Source organism: Tursiops truncatus, chromosome 12 (genome assembly GCF_011762595.2).
Source record: "Tursiops truncatus isolate mTurTru1 chromosome 12, mTurTru1.mat.Y, whole genome shotgun sequence".
NCBI lineage: Eukaryota > Metazoa > Chordata > Mammalia > Artiodactyla > Delphinidae > Tursiops > Tursiops truncatus.
The window spans coordinates 1,304,396-1,328,845 of NC_047045.1; the positions used below are offsets into that span (position 1 = coordinate 1,304,396).

A 24,450-nucleotide genomic window follows, 5' to 3' on the forward strand; every position below is an offset into this window, starting at 1 on the left:
TGATTCCTTCTAAATTTCCACTATAAACATTGGTTTTTAAAAATGCCTAACAGAGGAGCTGAGAGACAAGATGATGGGGTAGAAAGACTTGAGCTCACCTCCTCTCATAAAAACACCAAAAAAAAAAACCCCCTAACTGCTGAACAAGCACTGACAAAAAAGGCTGGAACCTACCAAAAAATATATTCTACATCCAAAGACAAAGAAGAAGCCATAACGGGATGGTAGGAGAGGCGTATATGTGATACAATCAAATCCCATACCCACCAGGTGGGCAACCCACAAACTGGAAAATAATTATATTGCAGAGATTCTCCCACAGGAGTGAGAGTTCTGAGCCCCACATCAGGCTCCCCTGTCAGGGGGTCTGGCATCAGGAGGCGGAGCCCCAGAGCACTTGGCTTTGAAAGCCATCAGGGCTTGATCACAGGAACTCCACGGACTGGGGGAAACAGAAACTCCACTCTTGGAGGATGCACACAAGGTCTTGTGTGTACTGGGACCCAGGGAAATAACAGTGACTTCATAGGATCCTGGCCAGACCTACCTGTAGGTCTTGGAGGGTCACCTGGCAAGGCAGGGGGTGGCTGTGGCTCACTGTGGGGACCAGAACACTGGTGGCAGAGGTACTGGAGAATATTCATTGGTATGAGCTCTCCTGGAGACCACAATTTTGACACCAAGAGCTGGCACCACCCAAGAGCCTGTTGGCTTCAGTGCTGGGATGCCTCAGGACAAACAACCAAAAGGGCAGGAACATATCCCCACCCATCAGCAGACAGGCTGCCTAAAGCCTTCCTGAGCCCACAGCTGCCTCTAAACACACCCCTTGACACACCCCTGCCCACCAGAGGGACAAGACCCAGCTCTACCCATCAGGAAACCTGCACAAGCCTGTTAGACCATGGGTGTCACCCACCAGGGGGAAGACACCAGAAGCAAGAAGTACTACTATCCTGCAACCTGCACAACAGAAACCGCAAACAAAAAGAAAATGAGACTTTGGGACAACATTAAATGCACCAACATTCACATTATAGGATTCTCAGAAGGAGAAGAGACAGAGAAAGGGCCTGCAAAAATATTTGAAGAGATAATAGCTGGAAACTTCCCTACACCAGTCCAAGAAGTGTGGAGAGTGCCATACAGTATTAACCCACAGAGGAATACACCATGACACACTATAGTCAAAATGATAAGAATTAAAGACGAAGAGAAAATATTAAAAGCAACAAGGGAAAAGCAACAAATAATATACAAGGGAATCCCCATAAGGTTATCAGCTGATTTTTCAGCAGAAACTGCAGGCCTCAAAGGAGTGGCATGATATATTTAAAGTAATGAAAGGAAAAAACCTACAACCAAGAATACTCTACCCAGCAAGGCTCTCATTCAGATCCAGTGGAGAAATCAAAAGCTTTACAGAAAAGTAAACACTAAGAGAATTCAGCACCACCATATCAGTTTTACAATAAGTGCTAAAGGAACTTATCTAGGAGGAAAATAAAAGGCCACAACTAGAAACAAGAAAATCACGAATGCGAAAGCTCACCAGTAAAAGCAAATAAGCAGTATAGGTAGGAAATAATCCACACACAAATATGATATGAAAACTAGCAATCATGAGAAAAGGAGTGAACAAATACAGAATACTGGAAATGCATTTAAAATTAAGAGACCGGCAACTTGAAACAATCTTGTGTGTGTGTGTGTCCGTGTGTGTGTGTGTATATATGTGTATATATATATATATATATAGAGAGAGAGAGAGAGAGAGAGAGAGAGAGAGAGAGAGAGAGACTGCTGTAGCAAAACCTCATGGTAAGTGCAAACGAATATACACACAAAAAAGAAAAAGGAATCCAAACACAACACTAAAGAGAGTCATCAATCACATGAGAAGAGAAGAAAAAAGACTTAAAAAAACAAATCCAAAACAATTAACAAAATGGCAAAAAGAACGTACATATCTATAATTACCTTCAAAGTAAATGGATTAAATGCTCCAACCAAAAGATATAAACTGGCTAAATGGATAAGAAAACAAGACCCATCTATATGCTGTCTAAAAGAGACCCGCTTCAGATCTAGGCACACATACAGACTAAAAGGGAGGGGATGGAAAAATGTAGTCCATGCAAATGGAAACCAAAAGACAGCTGGAGTAGCAATACTCATATCAGACAAAATAGACTTTAAAATAAAAACTGTTACAAGAGACAAAGAAGAACACTACATAATGATCAATCCAAAAAGAGGGGATCGATCCAAGAAGAAGATTTAATCATTGTAAATATATATGCACCCAACATATGAGCACCTCAATATATAAGGCAAATGCTAACAGCCATAAAAGGGGAAATCGACAGTAACACAAAAATAATGGGAGATTTTAACACTCCACTTTCATCAATGGACAGATCATCCAGACAGAAAACCAATAAAGAAACACAGACTTTAAATGACACATTAGACCAGATGGACTTAATTGATATTTATAGAGCATTCCATCCAAAAGCAGCAGATTACACTTTCTTCTCAAGTCCGTATGGAACATTCTCCAGGATAGATCACATTTTGGGTCACAAATCAAGCCTCAGTAAATTTAAGAAAATTGAAATCATATCAAGCATCTTTTCCAACCACAGTGCTATGAGACTAGAAATCAATTACAGAAAAAAAAAGGTGTAAAAAACACAAACACATGGAGACTAAACAATATGTTACTAAATAACCTATGGATCACTGAAGAAATCAAAAAGGAACTCAGAAAAATACCTAGAGACAAATGACAAGGAAAACACAATGATCTAAAAAAGCAGTTCTAAGGGGAAGTTTATAGCAATACAATCTTACGTCAGGAAACAAGAAAAATATACAATAAACAAGCTAACCTTGCACCTAAGCAACTAGAGAAAGAAGAACAAACAAAACCCAAAGTTAGTAGAAGGAAAGAAATCATAAAGATCAGAGCAGAAATTAATGAAACAGAGACGAAGGAAACAGTAGCAAAGACCAATGAAACTGATAAACAAAATGATAAACCTTTAGCCAGACTCATCAAGAAAAGAAGGAGAGGACTTGAATCAATAAAATTAGAAATGAAAAAGGAGAAGTTACAATGGACACTACAGAAATACGAGGGATCATAAGAGACTACTACAAGCAACTATATGCCAATAAAATGGACAACCTAGAAGAAATGGACAAATTCTTAGAAAGGTACAACCCCCCATGACTGTACCAGGAAGAAACAGAAAACATGAACAGACCAATCACAAGTACTGAAATTGAAATTGTGATTAAAAAACTTCCAACAAACAAAAGTCCAGGACAAGAAGACTTCACAGGTGAATTCTATCAAATATTTAGAGAAGAGTTAACACCTATCCTTCTGAAACTCTTCCAGAAAGTTGCAGAGGAAGACACACTCCCAGATTCATTCTATAAGGCCACCATTACCCTGATACCAAAACCAGAGAAAGATACACAAAAAAAGAAAATTACAGGCCAATATCACTGATAACATAGACACAAAAATCCTCAACAAAATACTAGCAAACTGAATCCAACAATACATTAAAAGGATCAAGTGGGATATATCCCAGGGATGCACGTATTCTTCAATATCCACAAATCAATCAATGTGATACACCACATCAACAAATTGGAGAATAAAAACCCTATGATCATCTCAGTAGATGCAGAAAAAGCTTCTGACAAAATTCAACACCAATTTATGATAAAAACTCTCCAGAAAGTGGGCATAGAGGGAACATACTTCAACATAATATAGGCCATATATGACAAGCCTACTGCCAACCTCATATTCAGTGTTGAAAACTTGAAGCATTTCCCCTACAATCAGGAACAAGACAAGGATGTCCACTCTCGCCACTTTGATTCAACATAATTTTGGAAGTCCTAGTTATGGCAATCAGAGGAGAAAAAGAAATAAAAGGAATCCAAATTGGAAAATACAAAGTAAAATTATCACTGTTTGCAGATGACATGATATTATACATAGAAAATCCTAAAGATGCTACCAGAAAACTACTAGAGCTAATCAATGAATTTGGTAAAGTTGCAGGATACAAAATTAATACAGAGAAATCTGTTGCATTTCTGTACACTAACTAATTCAATACAATCCCTATCAAATACCAATGGCATTTTTTGTAGATCTAGAACAAAAACTCTTTAAATTTGTATGAAAACATAAAAGACCCTGAATAGCCAAAGCAATCTTGAGAAAGAAAAATGGGGCAGGAGGAATCAACTTCCCTGACTTCAGACTATAATATAAAGCTATAGTAATCAAAACAGTATGGTAGTGGCACAAAGACAGACTTACATATCAATGAAACAGAATGGAATGCCCAGAAATAAACCCATGCACCTATGGTAAATTAATCTATGACAAAGGAGGTAAGAATATACAGTAGAGAAAAGACCGTCTCTTCTATAAGTGGTGCTGGGAAAACTGGATGGCCATATGTAAAAACATAAAATTAGAACATTCTCTAACACCATACACAAAAATAAACTCAAAATGGTTTAAAGTTCTTAATATAAGACCAGATACTCTAACACTTTTAGAGGAAAACATAGGCAGAACACCCTTTGACATAAATTGCAGCAATATCTTTTTGGATCCACCTCCTAGGGTAATGAAAATAAAAACACAAACAAACAAATGAGACCTAATTAAACTTAAAAGCTTCTGCACAGCAACGGAAACCATAAACAAAACGAAAAGACAACCCATAGAATGGGAGAAAATATTTGCAAATGAAGTGACCTACAAGGGATTAATTTCCAAGATATACAAACAGCTCATGCAACTCAATATCAAAAAAACAAACAACCCAATCAAAAATCGGCAGAAGATCAAAATAGACATTTCTCCAAAGAAGACATAAAAAGATGGCCAAAAAGCAGATAAAGAATGCTCAACATAGGGCTTCGCTGGTGGTGCAGTGGTTGAGAGTCCGCCTGCCGACGCAGGGGACACGGGTTCATGCCCCGGTCTGGGAAGATCCCATATGCCGCGCAGCGGCTGGGCCCGTGAGCCATGGCCGCTGAGCCTGTGCATCCGGAGCCTGTGCTCCGCAACAGGAGAGGCCACAGCAGTGAGAGGCCCACGTACCGCAAAAAAGAAAAAAAATAAAGCTTAACATAGCGAATTATTAGAGAAATGCAAATCAAAACTCCAATGAAGTATCACCTCACACCAGTCAGAATGGCTATCATCAAAGAGTCTACAAAAAATAAATGCTGGAGAGGATGTGTAGAAAAGGGAAGTCTCCTACACTTTTGGTGGGAATATAAATGGTACAACCACTATGGAGAACAGTACGGAGTTTCCTTAGAAATCTAAAAATAGAGGGCTTCCCCTGTGGCGCAGTGGTTGAGAATCCACCTGCCAAGGCAGGGGACATGGGTTTGAGCCCTGGTCCAGGAAGATCCCACATGCTGCAGAGCAACTAAGCCCGTGTGCCACAACTACTGAGCCTGTGCTCTGGAGCCTGCGAGCCACAACTACTGAGCCCACGTGCCACAACTACTGAAGCCCATGCATCTTGAGCCCGTGCTCCAGAACAAGAGAAGCCACCACAAGGAGAAGCCCGTGCACCACAACGAAGAGTGGCCCCTGCTTGCTGCAACTAGAGAAAGCCTGCACACAGTAAATAAGACCCAACGCAGCCAAAAATTTAAGAAATAAAAAAATTAATTAATTAAAAATAGAGCTACCATATGATCCAGCAATCCCATTCCTAGGCATATATCTGGAGCAAACCATAGTCTGAAAAAGTACATGAACCCCAATGTTCATTGTAGTACTATTTACAATAGCCAAGATGTGGAAGCAACCTAAATGTCCATCAACAGATGAATAGATAGGGAAAATATGTTTCATATATATATGATGGAATATTGGTCATAAAAAAGAATGAAATAATGCCATTTGTGGATTATCATACTAAGTGAAGTAACTCTGACAGAGAAAGACAAATATCATATGATATCACCTATATGTGGAATCTAAATTAATGATACAAATGAACTTATTACAAAACAGAAACAGATTCAACAGACTTTGAAATCAAACTTATGGTTACCAAAAGGGAAAGATGGGAAGAAGGGGTAAATTAGGAGTTTGGAATTAACATATACACACTACTATATAAAAAATAATCAACATGGACCTATTGTATAGAACAGGGAACTCTACTCAATATTCTGTAATAACCTATATGGGAAAATAATCTGAAAAAGGATAGTTATATGTATAACAGAATCACTTTGCTGTACACCTGAAAATAACACAACATTGTAAATCAACTATACTCCAAGATAACATAAAAATGTTAAAAAAAGAAAAAAATACCATTATCACAACCAAATTTTTTAAATGCCTTAAATACCTAGTCTATGTTCAATTTTCCCTGATTACTTTAAAAGCATTTTTATAGTTTAGTTATGTTTGTCCAGGTATTAGTTTGTTCAATTGATTATTAGTTTGTTCAAATAAGAATCCAAAGAAGATTCACACCTTGTATTTGTTTTGTGTGTTTTTAAAATTTCTTTTAATCAATATATTTCTTCCTTTTTAGTTCTTTTTTATTAATTTTTGAATTTTATTTTATTTATTTTTTATACAGCAGGTCCTAATCAGTTATCTATTTTATACATATTAGTGTATACATGTCAATCCCAATCTCCCAATTCATCCCACCACCACCACCCCTGCCACTTTCCCCCCTTGGTGTCCATACGTTTGTTCTCTACATGTGTGTCTCATTTCTGCCCTGTAAACCGGTTCATTTGCACCATTTTTAGTTTTTTTTTTTTAATGTTATTAATTTGTTGAAGAAACTCTGTAATTTGACTTGTAGAATTTTCCACATTTTTGATTTGCCTATTGTATCTTTGTAGTGAAGGGAACAACAATCTTCAGACTGCTTCTGAAAATAATCAGAAACATCTTTTTGAGTTAGCTCACAAAGCTTTATATCATAGGATGGTCTTAAAAATATGCACATATTGAAAGCATCAACCAAATCTTCAAGCCCAGAAGTAAAACAAAATCTTTTCTTTAGTCAGTTACTACTGGAGAGGAAGGAAAGCACAATCCCACCAGCAGCAGCATCAGAGTCAGCAGTACCTACTCTGACAGACCTGGCCATAAACGTATGTAGCTCCTTTAATGATCTCAGGTGAAAGTAAATTATCACAAAACCCCCGTTTGATACGTCGTCTCACAAATGCACATAGAGTGACCATAAGAGCAACATCGTGGATGTGGTTGAGTAATGATTTTTCCTGCACTGTAATATCAAACTGTTAAAATTGAACTAATAATAAACCTAATAACAATGAAAAGTTTTTAAATTTCAGATTAATTACTGTTTCATAGAAGTTTATTCTTTTATGGTATCATTTGGTTTGGCATCCAGTTTTGCTGAATATTAACTTTACCATTCAGCCATTTGTTGTTTGCCTAAAATGTTAATCTGTGCATGTCTAAATACTTCATTATAGCATGACAGTGATGTCCACTTCCTCCTACCCCAGCAGAAGCTGGAGCTGGGGTGCTCCAGCCCATCTTTAATGTACAGGTATTTGACCTCCTCATCCTCTAGGGAGTGATAACATATTTGAACCAAATATCCCTCCTGCCACCTTTAGTGGGAACAGGCTGGGGAGGCAAGAGTCTCACTATTCCATAACAAATGTCAATGGCTAAGGTTTTTGGTTTAAATGTATTTGACTCAATCTGCACGTGAGCTCGGTCTTCTGCTATTATCTTGCCCCCACTTTCCTCACGTTCATTACCTACTAGGTCACTACTATTGTATTTGGGGAGAGGGAGGCATTGCAACAATGGTGATGGCTGGACTAAGGTCACGTCTCTCAGAGCCTCCAAAACTGTGGACCCTTAAGTTACCAACAAAGCACCACATCCCCTGAAGTCTGGTAGTTGCTAAAGCCATCTGTGTTCTGCTCCAGAAATGGATGAAATGACTCCAACCCTTCTACACCACACTTGGTCTTCTGGTACCAATGGAGCTGAGCTTTGTACCTTCACATCTCTCAGATTCCTTTATTGAACACAGCTCCCTTGGCTTCTGTCTACAGAAGCATTGGGACAAAACTATACTGGGCCTGGCTCATGAGAGGTGTTCAGTCTCATGAGACTGGCTGTTCAGTCTCCACTCCCTTTGATGCCTGGTGCCTGGGGGGGTGCTGGGGTGGGTTGATTGGGGCATCAGTGGATAAGGACAGAGTAAAGGATGATGATGACACACAATAAATATCCTTTCATTGTTACATTAAATGGAAAGATATCCTGTGTTTGGGATTAGAAGCATTAATATTGTTAAAATGTCCATATTACTGAAAGCAATCTACATATTTAATGCAATCTCTATCAAAATACCTATGACATGTTTTGCAGAACTAGAACAAATAATCTTAAAATTTGTATGAAACCACAAAAATCCCCCAAATTTCCAAAGCAATCTTGAGAAAAAAAAAAGAACAAAGCTGGAGAGATCATGCTTCCTGCTTCTACAAAGCTATAGTACAAAGCTATAGTAATTAAAACAATATGGTGCTGGCAGAAAACCATAATCATAGATCAATGAAATAGAATAGAAAGCTCAGACATGTAACCATTAAGTAGCAAATCCCCAGTCTCCCGTTCCTGTCCTTATTCTTTTAATTGACCATCTCTCTCTGTTCCCCAGACAGTCTCATGCCATTTTTTTTTACCTGTGATAGTTATATTAGCTCTTCCATTCTCCTAGATTAACTTCAAAATTCTCTTGCCAAATTAAAAAAGGAATGGTAACACTTTCATGGGTGATTTTGGGGAGAATTGGCATCTTTATTATATTGTTTTTCTCTACCTACAACATAGTATATGTTTTCATTTATTTAAGTTTCCTTTTTAAAAAGTAACAGTTTTACTGAGATGAAATTTACATACCATATGTCACCCATTTAAAGTGTATAATTCAATTGTTTTTAGGAGATGCACAGAGAAGTGTGACCATTATGACAGTCAATTTTAGAACATTTTCATCATCTTGAAATGAAACTCTAAACATTTAGCCATCACCCCCTGTCACCCCTTCCCCTCCTAGTTCTAAGCAACCATTAATCTACTTTCTGACTCTATAGATTTACCTATTCTGACCTTTTCATAAAATAAATTTTGTATTTTGTGACTGGCTTCTGTCACTTAGCATAATGTTCTCAAGTTTCATCCATGTTGTAGCACATATTGGTACTTTTTAAAATTACCATATCATATTCCATTGTCCATTGTATGGATGTACCACATTTTGTTTATTCATACATTTACCTTGTTTCCACCTTTTGATCTTATGAATAGCGCTGCTATGAACATTCATGTACAAGGTTTGGCATGGACATATATTTTCGTATCTCTTGTGTATAAACCTAAGAATGGAATTACTGGGTCATATGGTAACTCTATGTTTAAGTTTAAGAACTGCAGACTGTTTTCCAAAGCAGCTGCACCATTTTACATTCCCACCAGCAGTGTACAAGTGTTCTGATTTTCCACATCCTCACCAATAATTGTTATTATCTATCTTTTTGATTATAGAAATCCTAGTGTGTGTGAAGTAGTATCTCACTGTTCTTTTTTTAATTGAAGGAGAGTTGATTTACAATATTATATTAGTTTCAGGTGTACAGCATAGTGATTCAGGAATTTTACAGATTATACTCCATTAAACGTTCTTACAAGATAATGGCTATATTCCCCTGCACTGTACAATATATCCTTGTTGCTCATCTATTTTATGCATAGTAGTCTGTATCCCTTAATTCCTTATCCCTACTTTGTCCCTTCCCTTTCCCTCTTCCCTTTGGTAATCATTGGTTTGTTTTCTATATCTGTGAGTCTGTTTCTGTTTTGCATACATTTATTTGTATTATTTTTTAGATTCCACATATAAGTGATATCATACAGTATACTTATTTCACTAAGCATAATATTCTCTAGGTCCATCCTCACTGTGGTTTTGATTTACTGTTCCCTAAAGACTAATGTTGAGCATTTTTTCATATGTTTATTGGCTATTTTTATATCTCCTTGAGAAATGCACATATAGATACTTTGTCCATTTTAAATTGGGTTATTTGCTTTTTATTGTTCAGTTGTAAGGGTTCTTTATATATTTTGGATACAAGTATCTCATAAGATTTATGATTTGCAAATATTTTCTCCCATTATGAGTTGTCTTTTCACTTTCTTGATAGTGTCCTTTGAATCACAGAAGTTTTTAATTTTGATGAAATCCAATTTATCTATTTTTGTTGTTGTTGTTGCTTGTGCTTTGGTGTCATATCTAGGAAACTATTACCAAATATGAGGTCATGAAGATTTACCATCATGATTTCTTCTAAGAGTTTTATAATTTTTGCCCTTCACTTAGGCCTTTGATCCATTTTGAGTTACTTTTTGTGTATGGTTTGAGGTAAGGGTGCAACTCCATTTTTTTGCACATGTCTATCTAGTTATTCCAGTACTATTTATTGAAAAGACTATTCTTTCCCATTGAATGATATTGAGATCTTTGTTCAGAATCACTTGACCATTACCCATGGGTTTATTTTTGGACTCTCAGTTCTATACTACTGATTAATATGTATATCCTATGTCAGTATCACACTATCTTGATTACTGTTGCTTCATAGTAAGTTTTAAAGTTGGGAAGTGTGCGTCTTCCCACTTTCTTCTTCTTTTTTTCAAAATAGTTTTGGCTACTCTGGGTCAAGTTTCCTTTTAAGTATAGTTTTTCTTTTTCTGCATACATGAAAAAAATACACATTTTTTTCTTGTTAGGTTAAGTGTCATATATTTTTGTTGGAATTTATTTTCCCAATTGTATTATAATTGGCATTTGCTGTTAATGGGAAAGCTATTATTTTTTTTTTTTACTGATTTTTTAATAACTGTCCTAGTACTCAGGCAACTCCTTTTTGCTAGTAGTCATTTAATTGACTCTTTTTGGTAGGCAGTTATATCATATGCAGATAACTGTCATTGTGTCTTTTCTTTTCCTGTATCTATGTGTTCTTTCTTTTCTGGCCTTTTTGTATGGCTAATATTGAATAACAGTGGTCATAGTAGGAGCCTTGCTCATCCCTGGCTTGAGTGAGGATGCTTCTAATCTTTCATCATTAAGTGTGATGGATTCAGACAATTATCATCGAACTGCATCTTAAAAGGATGAAGGAGCGATCTAGATAAAGTGGTGGAGGAACTGTGGGGATGTTTGGGGTCAGTTGGGAGGAGGGCATTCTTGTCAGAGGTAACAGCAGGAGCAAAGACTTCAGGTTGAGGGACAGTATGGGTGTATGTAGGAAACAGCAAGAAATTATATGTTGCTGTATCATAAATTATAAAAGTAGAGAATAGGGAGAGAGGAGGCTGAGAAGCTGGAGAAGGACCAATCCTACAGGATCCTGATGGCCATATTGAATTTTATTCTTTTTATTTCGGAGAACCATGAAAGATTTCAAGTAGGGAGGTGACATTGTCACTGAGGGACATTATCACACCTTCTTTGTTAAAAGAATTTAAATTATTTTCATGGCTACAATATGTCCAACCAGGTAATGAATCATTTGCAATTCCTGAAACGCAGCAGATTCGCTGGTACTTTCTTGCCCTGGAAGGCATCCCCTCTGTCAGAAATGCCCTCTGCCCACTCCGGGCCAGGTAGAGCACTAATACATGTCTCATGTGCCACCTGCTGTCAAAGCATTTACCAGGTTGCAGTGTAATTGTCCACTGGCCCATCATTCTCACTCTTCTGAGTTCCTTGAGGCCAGGAAGAAAGGTTTTTATTTCTGAAGCCCACTGGGGGTGCACAATGGAATGGATTAAAAAAAGGACCAAATAAATGTAATAGCTGTGGGTTGGCAGGGACAGTATTGTAGAGGCGTTGGGAGAGGTAAGTCATATGGATCGTTAAGGACACAACTGGTTAGAAAACTGGTGTCTCACGTCTCTCTTTGCTCCTTCCTTGTACCTTAGAGTTGCTGAAGTGTGCAAAGCTTCTTTTATACCTTGTGCAGTCCTGGTGCATGGAAAAGCTTTATGGTATTGTTTGACCCGCTCTCTAGATCTCCCTGAACTCTGGTATGCTGTGCAAATTATTCACCCTGGGATGAGGCATGCAATTCCTCTTCACCCATTGTTTGCTGCTGAAAGCCTGAGTGGCTGGGAGCCATCTTTCTGAATAAAGCAGGCAGAGAAAGTGTGGGAAGGGAGCAAGCCCGTCAATCATGAGGTGCACAGCGTTCTGGACGAAGCCTCTAAATTCCATGATGATCTCAGTAAAATGAGTTCAGGATATTTTAACCCCACTGTTTTGATCCCATGTTTAGGAATAAAAACATTTACATCTCTCTTAAACTAACTTGAAAGTGTGTCTGGTGTATAGAAAGTATTTTCCAGAGAAAACCCCGTTAAATAAATTTAATATTTTTACTGATTTTCTGTTCATTGCAGTTAACTCTTTCAATTTTTCCCCATCTTTACTCTGATGATACTGTAGGGATCAGTGTTTTAGTGATGACAAGCACTTTTTATGTCAAAATTAACCTTCGTATCTGCATCGTGAGCTGTCTTCCATGGCCACACTTTCTGCCAGGCTCAATTTTGCAAGATCCAAATTTTGTCAATTTTCATTCTTTCATTTCTTTATAGTCATTTATAAATGTACTGTCAGTTTTTGCTATTGCTAGTTGTCTTGTTTTCTATCATATTTAATTTTCCTAAGTTAATTTGTAGTTTTCAATATTACCAATACAATCCGATTTTTCAAAACGTCTTTTAACTAAAACAGCGTCATGCATTAAGTTAGAGCTGTTCCCAGTATTATTATGCTGGTCCTTTCTTCTAGTAACCTTTCTATGGATTGGGTAAAAGAGACATAGTTTGTGTTTACATCTGGATGCAAAAAGCAAGACAAATGTGAACCTGGGTCCTTGGCTCGTTCAAAATAACAGAGTTAAAACATCATGCTCTGTGGCAAGCTGGTTGGCTTTTTAAGGATAGAAATTTTTGTTTTGTAAATGTGACAGGCTTATGGTTCCTATATTTTTTACTTCCATTTTGTTTTTTCATAAATTTATGAAAATTTCTCTGACAAGATAAGTTTTCCCCCAGCTCCTCGAACGGGATTTTCCGTCTAATGATTTTCCATTCAAGCTCTACTGTATTGAATTCCTTTAGGGTGGAATTTTGTTTCTGACAATAATCTTACTCTTTTCTAATGACTTCTGCAAATTTCACATTGAGGTCCAGGAGAAGAGTAAAGATAAAGTTAGATTTAGTTTTGCAATTCATCCTAGACATTGCAAGTGAAAAAAACCCTTGACTATTCATTTGTATTCTCCTTTCTCAGAAAAACACTTTAAAAAAGAGAGATTGTAAAACAAGGTTCTGAGGGATTGATGAATCAAGACAGGGGATTGAATTCTAGGATTCCAGAATTAGGACAATCTAAACCTCCTTTGTGGAAGAGCATTTGGTTTGGAGAGTGCTTGAAATGCCACAAGACCAGAGAAAGTACAGAACAGATCTTCACCACATGCCTGTGAGCTATTATTCTACTTGGCACTGCATCCTACAATGTGGCCTGCTGCTGGCTTGAGGCTTAAATCAACAAGTACAGGTTTTAGAAGAGCACAGCAGGTGCTAGCTGGCTATCATTTTTTAGTGGGTACTGTCATGGTCCCTGCAGTTAGGAAACATTCCTGGTCCTTAAGGGGCTCATCTTGGTCTGGGGAATGACTAGCCACAATTACCCGACAGTGCTTGTTAAGGGCTGAGATAGAGGTCCGCCCAAGCTGCTGTGGAGGCACATAACCTAAACCAGTGGTTTTCAAACTTTTTCGTCTCAGAACCCCTCTTCGCTCTTAAAAATTACTGAGGGACTTCCAAGAGTTTTTGTTTATATGGGTTAGTGATATGTATTCATATTTACCGTCTTAGAAATTAAACCTAAGAACAATAAAGAACATTAAAAAAACCGAAATTCATTGTTACCATAAATATTTATTATGAAAAATACATTTACCAACAAAATTTAATGAAAGAGTGGCATTGTTTTAAATTTTTGCAAGTATCTGCATTGTCGGGCTTCACGGAGAATGGCTGGATTCTCCTTTCTGCTTCTGCCTTAAATCGGTTGCTACACGTTGTTTCGGTTGAGGGAGATGAAGAAAATTGGGCCTTATACATATGCCATTGCAAAAGAACTGGAGACCCTCTGAAAGGGCTTGGGGGCCCCTCCGGAGATTCTCTGGCCACACTTGGTAACTGCTGACTTAGATCGGGAACATTTCTTGGAGGAGGCAGCTTGAGTCCTGAACGCAGACCGGCTCGCTAACAGGCGAACGACGAGGGCGAGGCGATTCACGACGGGACTGCGGTGCAAAGCCCGCAGGGATTCGTGGGCAAGGGGCTCAGTCCGCGCCACCCTCGCCCGCCATTCTGGAACACACACTCAATTCGTAAAAAGCACCTAAGGGGGAGCAGATCTGCCCATCAATATCACATTAAGCAGGAAGCTCTAGCGGTTACTACAACCGAGAAAAAGCAACTGTGTGTAGCCTTAGCCCTGGCCCGGGCGGTGCCGCGCCCTCGGAAGCCCGGGAGGCTCGCAGCGCGCAGGCGCGGCGCGGCCCCGGAACGGTAAACAGTGCGGTCACGTGACGCGACCCCGCTCCAGCCCCCGCGCCGTCGCCGCACGCCGATGGCTGCGGGGTCTTGCGCCGCCGCAAGGTCCCCACAAGGCGAGCGACCCTCGGGCCCTGGGCGGCGGCGGCTGCAACGAGGTTAAGGAGGGCGGCGCGGAAAACGGGACGGCGTGGTCCGCAGTGGCCGCCCGGGCCGTGAGGAAGCAGAGGCTGTGGCAGCGACGCCTGCGTCCTGCGCGTACCCCCTCTCGGCGTAGCCGGCCCCCTCCTCCGCGGCGGCGCGGCCACCATCTTCCTCTCGCTGCCAGTGGTAGCGCTCGTCGGCGGAGCTGGTGAGTTGCGGCGCGGCCGCGGCCGGGCGACGGGCGGCCCTCCCCTCCCCCAACCCCAGCCCCGCGCCTCCGCGGCCTCCCGCCCTCCCGCGGCCGCACTCCGCGCCTTCCTCCCGCGCAGCGGGAAGCAGCGGGAAGGCGCCTCTCGGCTTCTTGCGCGCCGCCCTCGGCCCGCCCGCGCCGCCTCTGCCGCCCGGGACCGTTTGGGCCGCTGTGGCGGGGCCGCCGGGCGGAGGGTCGGGGCCTCGGCCTCCCCGCCGGCTCCGCGCCCGGGCCTCGGGGTGAGTGCGCCGCCGCGCGGGCGCGCAGGCCGGGCGGCACGGCGGGCGCTGCCGGGGAGGCCCAGCCCGCAGGCCCCGACCCGGCCCTTCGGCATCGAGCTTTGGGCCCCGGCCCGGCAGCCGGCTCTGGCCTTGGCCGCGAAGCCGAGCCGGGTGCCCGCTGGTGGGGACGAGGAGTCGGCGCTCCATCCACCCTCCTGCGACCGCGCGCTTTTGTGCTCAGGACCTAAACTGTCGACTCCTTTTGCATAGTTTGAAATGAGAAGCCAGGAATCTGGCCTTCGATAATACGTGTAATTTAATGAGCCACTTGTCGATACGTGGGTGTTCATGGTGCTAAATAACTGATCACCTGACCCGGGGGGCGGGGAGGAGGGAGAAAGGGAGGGAATGTTGGTACCGCGCACAGTCCAGTGCCCCTTCTTTTCCCCAGCTGTGTATTGCCGGGTCCGATGACTTTTTCCCCATCTTTGAGTTTTTAAATGCTGTTTTTCGAAGACCGTGATTCGAAGTAATTTGAGTGTGTGCTTATTGGTGCTCAGGAATCGTTTGCAGAACATGATCATGAATAGTCATTAATGTAAGTGGCAGCAACGACTTACTATCTTCCTAGTCTTGATCTTCATCACATGTAGAGATGCTTAATTTAAAATGAAACATCGGTAGCTGATCCTTAGCAAATACGAACTTTAGCACGTTATTTTGGGATGGGGGGGTGGAGATACAGTCAGCTACTTAGGGAGTGCTTAGATAGTACATTGTTCTACTTAGTTACTGTTTTGGGTTCTAACTTGTCTTCGCTTTTCTAAACTGGTTGTTTGAGATCTTCCAAAACTGTGTCTCCATTACTCATTCATTACCTACCGTTTTTTGATTATTGAATGAAGTGTTTGGGATTGTGAAAATGTTGGTAGATATGTTTCTCTGGTAGAGACACTAGTCAAAGAACCAGGAAATCTTTGCAGCATTCTTGTTTTTGAATTTGTCTCTTCATTCCAGAGCATAAAAGGTGTTGTGTTGTGAAGATTATTGTTTCAGATAGTGATTACTTAACCGTCATTACCACTTAGACCTTTCTTAATTATTATTTTTCCCCAGTTCTCTTTACTGGCCATATATTACGATAATGAATTTTCTCTCCATCAGCATCTTCATCATCACTATTTTAAAATATATACTCCATTTCCCCATGATAGTAACAGAATTTAAGGAAGTACTTTTAATAGCTATCATTGCGCTGATGAAGCCACACACAGTTCAGTCAGTTCCTTAGCAGCGGAAAGACAGACACTCAACTGAAGTGAGCCAGTTGTTAAGTATGCAGAACTACAGCCTTAGAGTTTAAGCTTTATTTGGTAGCTGTATGGGAGATTTGTGAGAAGGATAACACATGAGTTAGTGATGGGACAAGTTTTCCCCTGTTCCGTGCATGTTTTGTAGGTCCATTTACTGAAGAGCTTGAAAATATAATTTATTATACTGCTTTTACATACTTTTGGAGGATAGTGAACTTCCTTATCGATCACACTGAATTAGTTATGCATTCTGTGCTGTTGGGATAGACCTCAGATAACTGTCTAGCTTATCCTGTGATATACTCATCTGTTGCATGTTCAGATAAGTCAAACTATGAGAAGTGGTTTGTGTAAATGTAGGTGAAAAATAGCTTTGGTCCGAAGCAACTTTCAGGATAGAAAAATGGAAAGGAAGTTGTTTTTATGTTAATCATTTAAGACCATAATATTAAAATTTGAATTGTATTGAGTATTGAAATCAGGGAAGGTTGATAATTTTTGACATATAATAGCATGCTAATAAAACTTCTTGATAAAAGTTAGTTTTGGGGTACTAAAATATAGATATTATTTATCTTCCTTGACATGGTAACTTGGTGCTTGCCTTTGTGATACATTTTGCTTTCTTTTTTTTTTTTTGCGGTACGTGGGCCTCTCACTGTTGTGGCCTCTCCCGTTGTGGAGCACAGTCTCCGGATGCGCAGGCTCAGCGGCCATGGCTCGCGGGCCCAGCCGCTCTGCGGCATGTGGGATCTTCCCGGACCGGGGCACGAACCCGTATCCCCTGCATCGGCAGGCGGACTCTCAACCACTGCGCCACTAGGGAAGGCCCAGTTTGCTTTCTTAAATGTGCTATTTTTATTATTTTTTTCTTTACACAGATTTCTCACGAAATCTTTTTTACTTAATTTTTGTCTGGAGGTAAGATCTTTATTATATTTAATGAAGAAATGAGGTTTATTGATTAGCATTTCAGGTTTGTGGCTTACCACCACACAGTGTCAGGGAGTGCAAGGTTCTTGGAGTGCTGACTTCTAAATATTTTTGTTCATCTACATCTCATCAATTCTTTTGGACACGTGGTTGCTGGATTTCTTTTCTGCAACAGTACATCTTGGGCTCTATTTCTTTCATTTCTTCTTTGAGCACCCTCTGAGAATCCTGGAGTATCTTTTCAGAAGCATAGACAATTTATTTTTTAACTACAAAAAATGACTTGGCAAGTAGTTACACATTTCTGATGCTGTTGCATTTTTAAGAACAGCAAAAAAACTTCTCTCTTAATGTTGCCCTTTGATTACACAGCGAATGATATTGACAGTATTGATTTGATTCAAAATATTTGAGACCCAGGTGCTGTTTGTACACTCCAGGAACATCATAATCTAGGTTGAGAAACCAGATTCACACATGAGATGTTAAATCACTGTATTAAGAGTTAAAAGAGGAAGATATTTCAAGAGTTACAAAACACATTGTGTGAGGAATTGCCAAATGTATAGACTGGACAATTATGGCCATGCATCATGTATTTAATATCGATCATTTTTTAATGGTCGGGATTAAAAGTTTTATGATCGTTTGTATAATGGAGAGAGGATGGAGAGAAATAGTTAAGCAAAAACTTCAAAATAGTATCCTGAAGTTTTATCTTTTGGCACAGTCTAACTTTATTAGGAAAATTTTGAATGGCTTAGTAGATTGTACAGAAAAGCTAAAGTTTTAATTCACTCATAATTTGTATGAGATGGCCACATGAAACCATTCTAAAATTGTAGTTTTTGAAAATAAATTGTGAAGTTTGTGGTCGATCACTTCCAAACTGATGTTTGTTCCATATACACTGAGGACAGCCATTTTATTTTTTATATGTAGGGAGTGGCTAAGTGCATATTTCCCAATTTATTTTGGAAGTGGGCATGTCACTTTGTTTCCAGTATTTTGATATGTGTTATGAATGTAGACTGCATAAAGTATAGTAGTTTAGAAGTGCAGGCTCAGGAATCTCACTGCCTGGATTCCAGTTTGGGTATACGGGCATACCTCTTGTATTGTGCTTCGCAGATACTGCGTTTTTTACAAATTGAAGGTTTGTGGCAATCAAGCATGGAGCAAATCTATTGCCGCCGCCCATTTTTTAAACAGCATTTGCTCACTTTGAGTCTTCTCTGTCACATTTTGGTAATTCTCACAATATTTCAAACTTTTGCATTATTACTCTATTTGTTATGGTGTTTTGTGATCGGTGTTGATGTTACTATTGTCATTATTTTGGGGCACCACAAATCACAACTCTGTAAGATGGTGAACTTAATTGTAAATGTGTGTGTGTTCTGACTGCTCCACCGACTGGCTGTTCCTCTCTCCCTCCCTCTCCTTGCGCCTCCCTATTCCTTGAGATGCAACAATATTGAAATTAGGCCAATTAATAACTCTACAATGGCCAGTAAGTGTCTAAGTGAAAGGAAGAGTCCGTGTCTCTCACTTTAAATCAAAAGTTAGAAATGATTAAGCTTAGTGAGGAAGGCATGTTGGAAGCCGAGATAGGCCAAAAGCTCGGCCTCTTGTGCCAAACAGCCAAGTTGTGGATGCAAATGAAAAGTTCTTGAAGGAAATTAAACGTGCTATTCCGGTGAACACATGAATGAAGAGAGTGAAACAGCCTTACTGCTGTTACGGAGAAAGTTTTAGTAGTCTGGAAAGAAGATCAAACCAGCCACAACATTCTCTTAACCCAAAGTCTAATCCAGAGCAAGGCCTTATTAACTCTCTTCAATCTTGTGAAGGCTGAGAGAGGTGGGAAGATACAGAAAGAAAACTTGAAATTAGCAGAGGTTGGTTCATGAGGTCTAAGGAAAGAAGTCATTTCCGTAACATAGAAATGCAAGGTGAAGCAGCAAGTGCTGATGTAGAAGCTGCAGCAAGTTATCCAGAAGATCTGGCTAAGATAATTCATGAGGGTGGCTACCTTAAACAACAGGTTTTCAGTTTAGTCAAAACAGCCTTCTATTGGAAGAAGATGCCATCTAGGATGTTCATAGCTAGAGAGGAGAAGTCAGTGCCTGGTTTCAAAGGACAGGCTGGCTCTCCAGTTAGGGGCTATTGCAGCTGGTGACTTCAAGTTGAAGCCTGTGCTCATTCACCATTCTGAAAATCCTAGGGCCCTTAAAAATTATGCTAAATCTGCTCTGCCTGTGCTCTGTAAATGGAACAAGAAAGCCTGCATGACAGCACATCTCTTTACAACATGGTTTACTGAATATTTTAAGCTCACTGTTGACCTACTGTCAGAAAAAAAGATTCCTTTCAAAGTATCACTGCTGACTGACAATGCACCTGGTCACCCAAGAGCCCTGATGGAGATGGACAGTGGGATGAATGGTTTTCATGCCTGCTCACACAACATCCATTCTGCAGCTCATGGATCAAGGAGTCACTTCAACTTTCAAGTCTTATTTTGTAAGAAATACATTTTGTAAGGCTATAGCTGCCATAGATACTGATTCCTCTGAGGGACCTGGGAAGAGTTAGTTGAAAACCTTCTGGAAAGGATTCACCATTCTAGATGCCATTAAGAACATCGTGATTCATGGGAAGAGGTCAGAATATCAAGATACACAGGAGTTTGGAAGAAGTTGATTCCAGTCCTTTGAAGGGTTCAAAGCTTCAGTGGCAGAAGTAATTGTAGTTGTGGCAGTAGCAAGAGAACCAGAATTAGGAGTGGAGCCTGAAGATGGGACTGAACTGCTGCAATCTCATGATAAAACTTGAATGGATGAGGAGTTGCTTCTGATTGATGAGCAGAGAAAGTGGTTTCTTGAGAAGAAATCTACTCCTGGTGAAGATGCTGTGAAGATTGTTGAAATGACAGCAAAGGATTTAGATATTGCATAAACTTAATTGATAAAGCAGCTACAGGGTTTGAGAAGACTGACTCCAATTTTGAAAGAAGTACTGCGGTGGGTAGCATGCTATCAAACAGTGTGTCATGCTGTAGAGACATTGTGGAAGGAAGAGTCAGTCATTGCAGCAGACCTCATTGTCTTCTGGTTTCAAGAAATGGCCGCAGCTGCGCCAACCTTGAGCAGCCACCACCCTGGTCAGCCAGCGCCACCAGCATCGAGGCAGGACCCTCCACCAGCAAGACGATTACAGCTTGCTGAAGGCTCAGATGATGGTTAGCATTTTTTAGCAATAAAGTATTTTTAACTAAGTTTTATACATTGTTTTTTAGACATAATGCTATTGCATATTTAATAGACTACAGTATATTGTAAACATAGCTTTTATATGCGCTGGGAAACCAAAAAATTGGTGTGACTTGCTTTATTGCGTGCAATATTCACTCTGTTGTGGTGGTCTGGAACCAACACTGCAGTATCTTTGAGGTACATCTGTCCTGGGTATGTGACCTACACAATGATCTGGGCCTCAGTTTGCTCCTCTGCAAAATAGAAGTAATAATTGCACCTACCTCACAGGGTTGTTGTGAGAAACCAATGAGATTCTGATACAGTATAGTTAGCACAGAGCCTGGCACATAGTACGTGCTCAGTACATGTTAGCTTGGTCTGTTATCACTTAGGCCATAGTGTTGATGACTTGTACTGTTTCTGTGGTTAATCCAAACTGCTAGAGCCTCTCATAATGACAGTAGGGAATGGTTGTAAACTTGGAAAGTAATTTTCTTACTAATAGCTAAGTAATTCTGCTTTTGCCAGTCTCAACTTGATAGTTCTTTTTCTAGGTTCTTAGGTCTGCTTTGGTCTTAGTATGGCAGTCATCTTGGATTCTTATGTATTCTTTTTACCTGATAAATTCAGAAACAAAGTTAACGATCCTTGTTTTTTCTTATGTAGTCTTGCTGGTAGATTCTAACCAATGAAACTGGACCAGAATTTGAAATGGGTGTGTAGAGCAGGTGATGAGGTTGCATTGCTTCTAGAATTGTACTTTTTAGAATTGTGTTACACCACATGTCTCAACCATTTAGTGATTTTCCTTGACTTTGTCTTGGAAGGATAACTTATTCATCTTTAACATTGTTATATCATGGTGGTGAAGAACTGACCTTTGTGTCAGCGGATTTGAGTTCTAGCTCTGTCATTTATTCTGTAATATTGGGTGTAACTTTGCTAAGCTTTAGCTTTTCTCTTATAAATTGAGAATAATAATAACAGCTGCTTAATTGTGTGGCTGTGAAGTTTAATGACATTATACATTTTAGTTAGCACGGTGCCTGGCACATACTAAATAGTGAATTTAACTGTGTGAGGAGATAATGCAGGACAGTGGTAAGTGCACTGACTTTTTTTTTTTTTTTTTGCGGTACGCGGGCCTCTCACTGTTGTGGCCTCTCCCGTTGCGGAGCACAGGCTCCGGACGCGCAGGCTCAGCGGCCATGGCTCACGGGCCCAGCCACTCCGCGGCATGTGGGATCTTCCCGGACCGGGGCAGGGACCCGCGTCCCCTGCATCTGCAGGCGGTCTCCCAACCACTACACCACCAGGGAAGCCCTGCATTGACTTTTGAATGAAAATTTTTGCGTTCAGATTTCAGCTTCACCACTTACTATAGCAAGTAATTTAACCTCTCTGATTCCAGTTTTATTTATTTTTGTATAATCAAGATTATAATATAGCATTGTTGTGAGGAATAAATAAATGTAGAGCAGAGTTTCTTAACCTCAGCACTGTTTTTTGGCTGGCTAATTCTTTGTGGTGGGGCTTTCCTAGTGCACTGTAGTATGTTTACTAGATGCCAGTAGCATGCCCTCCAGTTTTGATGACCAAAAATATCTCCATTTTCGAATTAAGCCAGATGTCCTCTGGAGAGGCTTAATCACCTCTGATGCTCTGATGGAGAACTAATGTAAAGCATGTCGACCGTTGCCTGTCCTGAAGTTAGAGCACATTAAGTTTTATATATTATCATTGTTTTAGTAGTGGTACCTTTTTTTTTCCTACTGCTCCTACTACTGCTTGTTAGAAATTTGCTAATAGTGAGCATGCCTGATGAATTGACAGCTTAATTTAATCTATGGTGTAGGGGTCAGAAGGCAACAAGCAGTTCCATTCTCAGTGCCTTTGCATTTAGGTCTTTGCCTGAATAGCTGTTCCCCATTTATGCGTGGATCACTCCCTCATTTCAGGTTTTGGCTCACATGTTGCCCTTATTAGCAAGGCCTTCATTTACTGTCTTACATAGAATGCTCTCCTTCTCCCATCACTATTACAGTGTTTAATTATTCTTCATAGATTTTATAATCTCCTGATACATATTTGTCCCCCCACCAACATACTCATACACACGCGCACGTGCACCTTCGATAGCTTTAGTGACTTATTGGTAGGCTTATTCTGTGCAGTTTTTTTAAGGAAGATATGATAAAGTGCATAGTTTTACTTTCAGGATGTTTTTGAGAAGTTGAGGTAGTCAATTTTAGTTTGCTCTTAATTTAAAGGGGATTTTGGTAGAAGTGTAATTTTTTTCCCCTGTTGGTGTTTTCTAAATCTTTTTTGCATTCTATTCATACACGAAACACTTAGAAAACAATATACACTGGTTTTATCAGTGTAAATGAAATTTGGCTGCAGTATAATTCTCTGAGTGACAGATGAAGCAAGTGGGAAATACCTCTGGACTCAGATTAAATTTTATTCAGGGTGTTAGTACTGATACTTATTTTTAGTTGTATTCTGAGTCTTTCTAAATGGTCCATTAGGACCAAACTCTGGCATTCATAATTAGCACCTGCTGTTCTTTTGCCTGGAGTAGCCTCTGGACCTTTAGGACCAATCTCACATGTCACCTGCTTAGCCTTTCTTGGCCTCATGGATTTTACCTTCCTCTGTGGTACTGAGAGCCCTTCAGCATGACACTTTCATATTTTGTTGTGATGTTTATATGTTGTATTTGTTTATATGTCCATACTTGATTTTGGGTTATGAGTTCCTTTGTTTTAATTACTAAATTTGTAATGCCAAATGTAAGGAAGCATTTAAGTAAAATTTCAGTAAAATATCAGAAATTTGTTTGTTTATTTATTTACTTATTTTTTGGCTGTTTTGCGTGTCCTGTGGGGATCTTAGTTCCCCAACCAGGGATTGAACCTGGGTCCTCAGATGTGAAAGCGCAGAGTCTTAACCACTGGACCGCCAGGAATTTGTTTAAATCAAGCAGTTTGTTTAACAGAGACACTGAATCATCTCTTAAATTTCTCAATTAGATCGATTATCTTTGTCTGTCTACATGGCTAGGTATTTCAGGACATTGTATTTTAGGTTAGTGTTCTTTTTTTTTTTTAAGACCTTATTTTGGAGTAGTTTTAGATATATAGAAAGATTGCAAACATAGTGTAGAATTCCCATATACCCTTTATCTAGGTTTCTTGATTGTTACATCTGACATAATACTAATGTCTTTATCAGAACTAGAGGTTAACATTAGTATTAACTAAACTCCAGACTTTATTCTGATTTTACCAGTTTTGTTTTTCCACTACTGTCCTTTTTCTGTTCCATGACCCAAATCAGGATACCACATTGCGTTTAGTAGATTAGTGTGTTCGTGTTAAAGTAAGGTTAATATTTCTACAATTGGCTAACATTTGTTTTACAATTTAGCATGGAGAGTTTTAATTTTATTTTTGATATATTGAGCACTTGATATCTAAAACTGATTTTTTAAAATAAATGACTTTTATATTTCCATTCATTGCACTTTTAAGATAATCTTGCGATATGGCTGTATACTGTGATTTTGGGCATTCTTCCTTTGGAATTGGCT

The 24,450-nt window shown here is 39.8% G+C and overlaps 1 protein-coding gene across 5 annotated transcripts in view; it reads left to right on the forward strand.

The window, feature by feature from the left end:
• The first annotated feature begins 14,953 nt into the window (after nt 1-14,953).
• The window catches only part of PHF3 (PHD finger protein 3), a 103,324-nt gene continuing 93,827 nt past the window's right edge, over nt 14,954-24,450 (forward strand). For 2 of the 5 annotated variants that reach the window (XM_019929254.3, XM_019929257.3), the window contains exon 1: nt 14,954-15,086. Coding sequence is in view for 2 of the 5 variants with exons in the window: in XM_019929253.3 (XP_019784812.2) it covers nt 15,946-15,947 (2 nt within the window). In the remaining 3 variants the exon portion in view is untranslated. Of the gene's footprint in view, nt 15,087-15,827; nt 15,948-24,450 lie in introns of those variants that run through there. The other 3 variants (XM_019929253.3, XM_019929255.3, XM_019929256.3) reach the window with 2 other exon arrangements.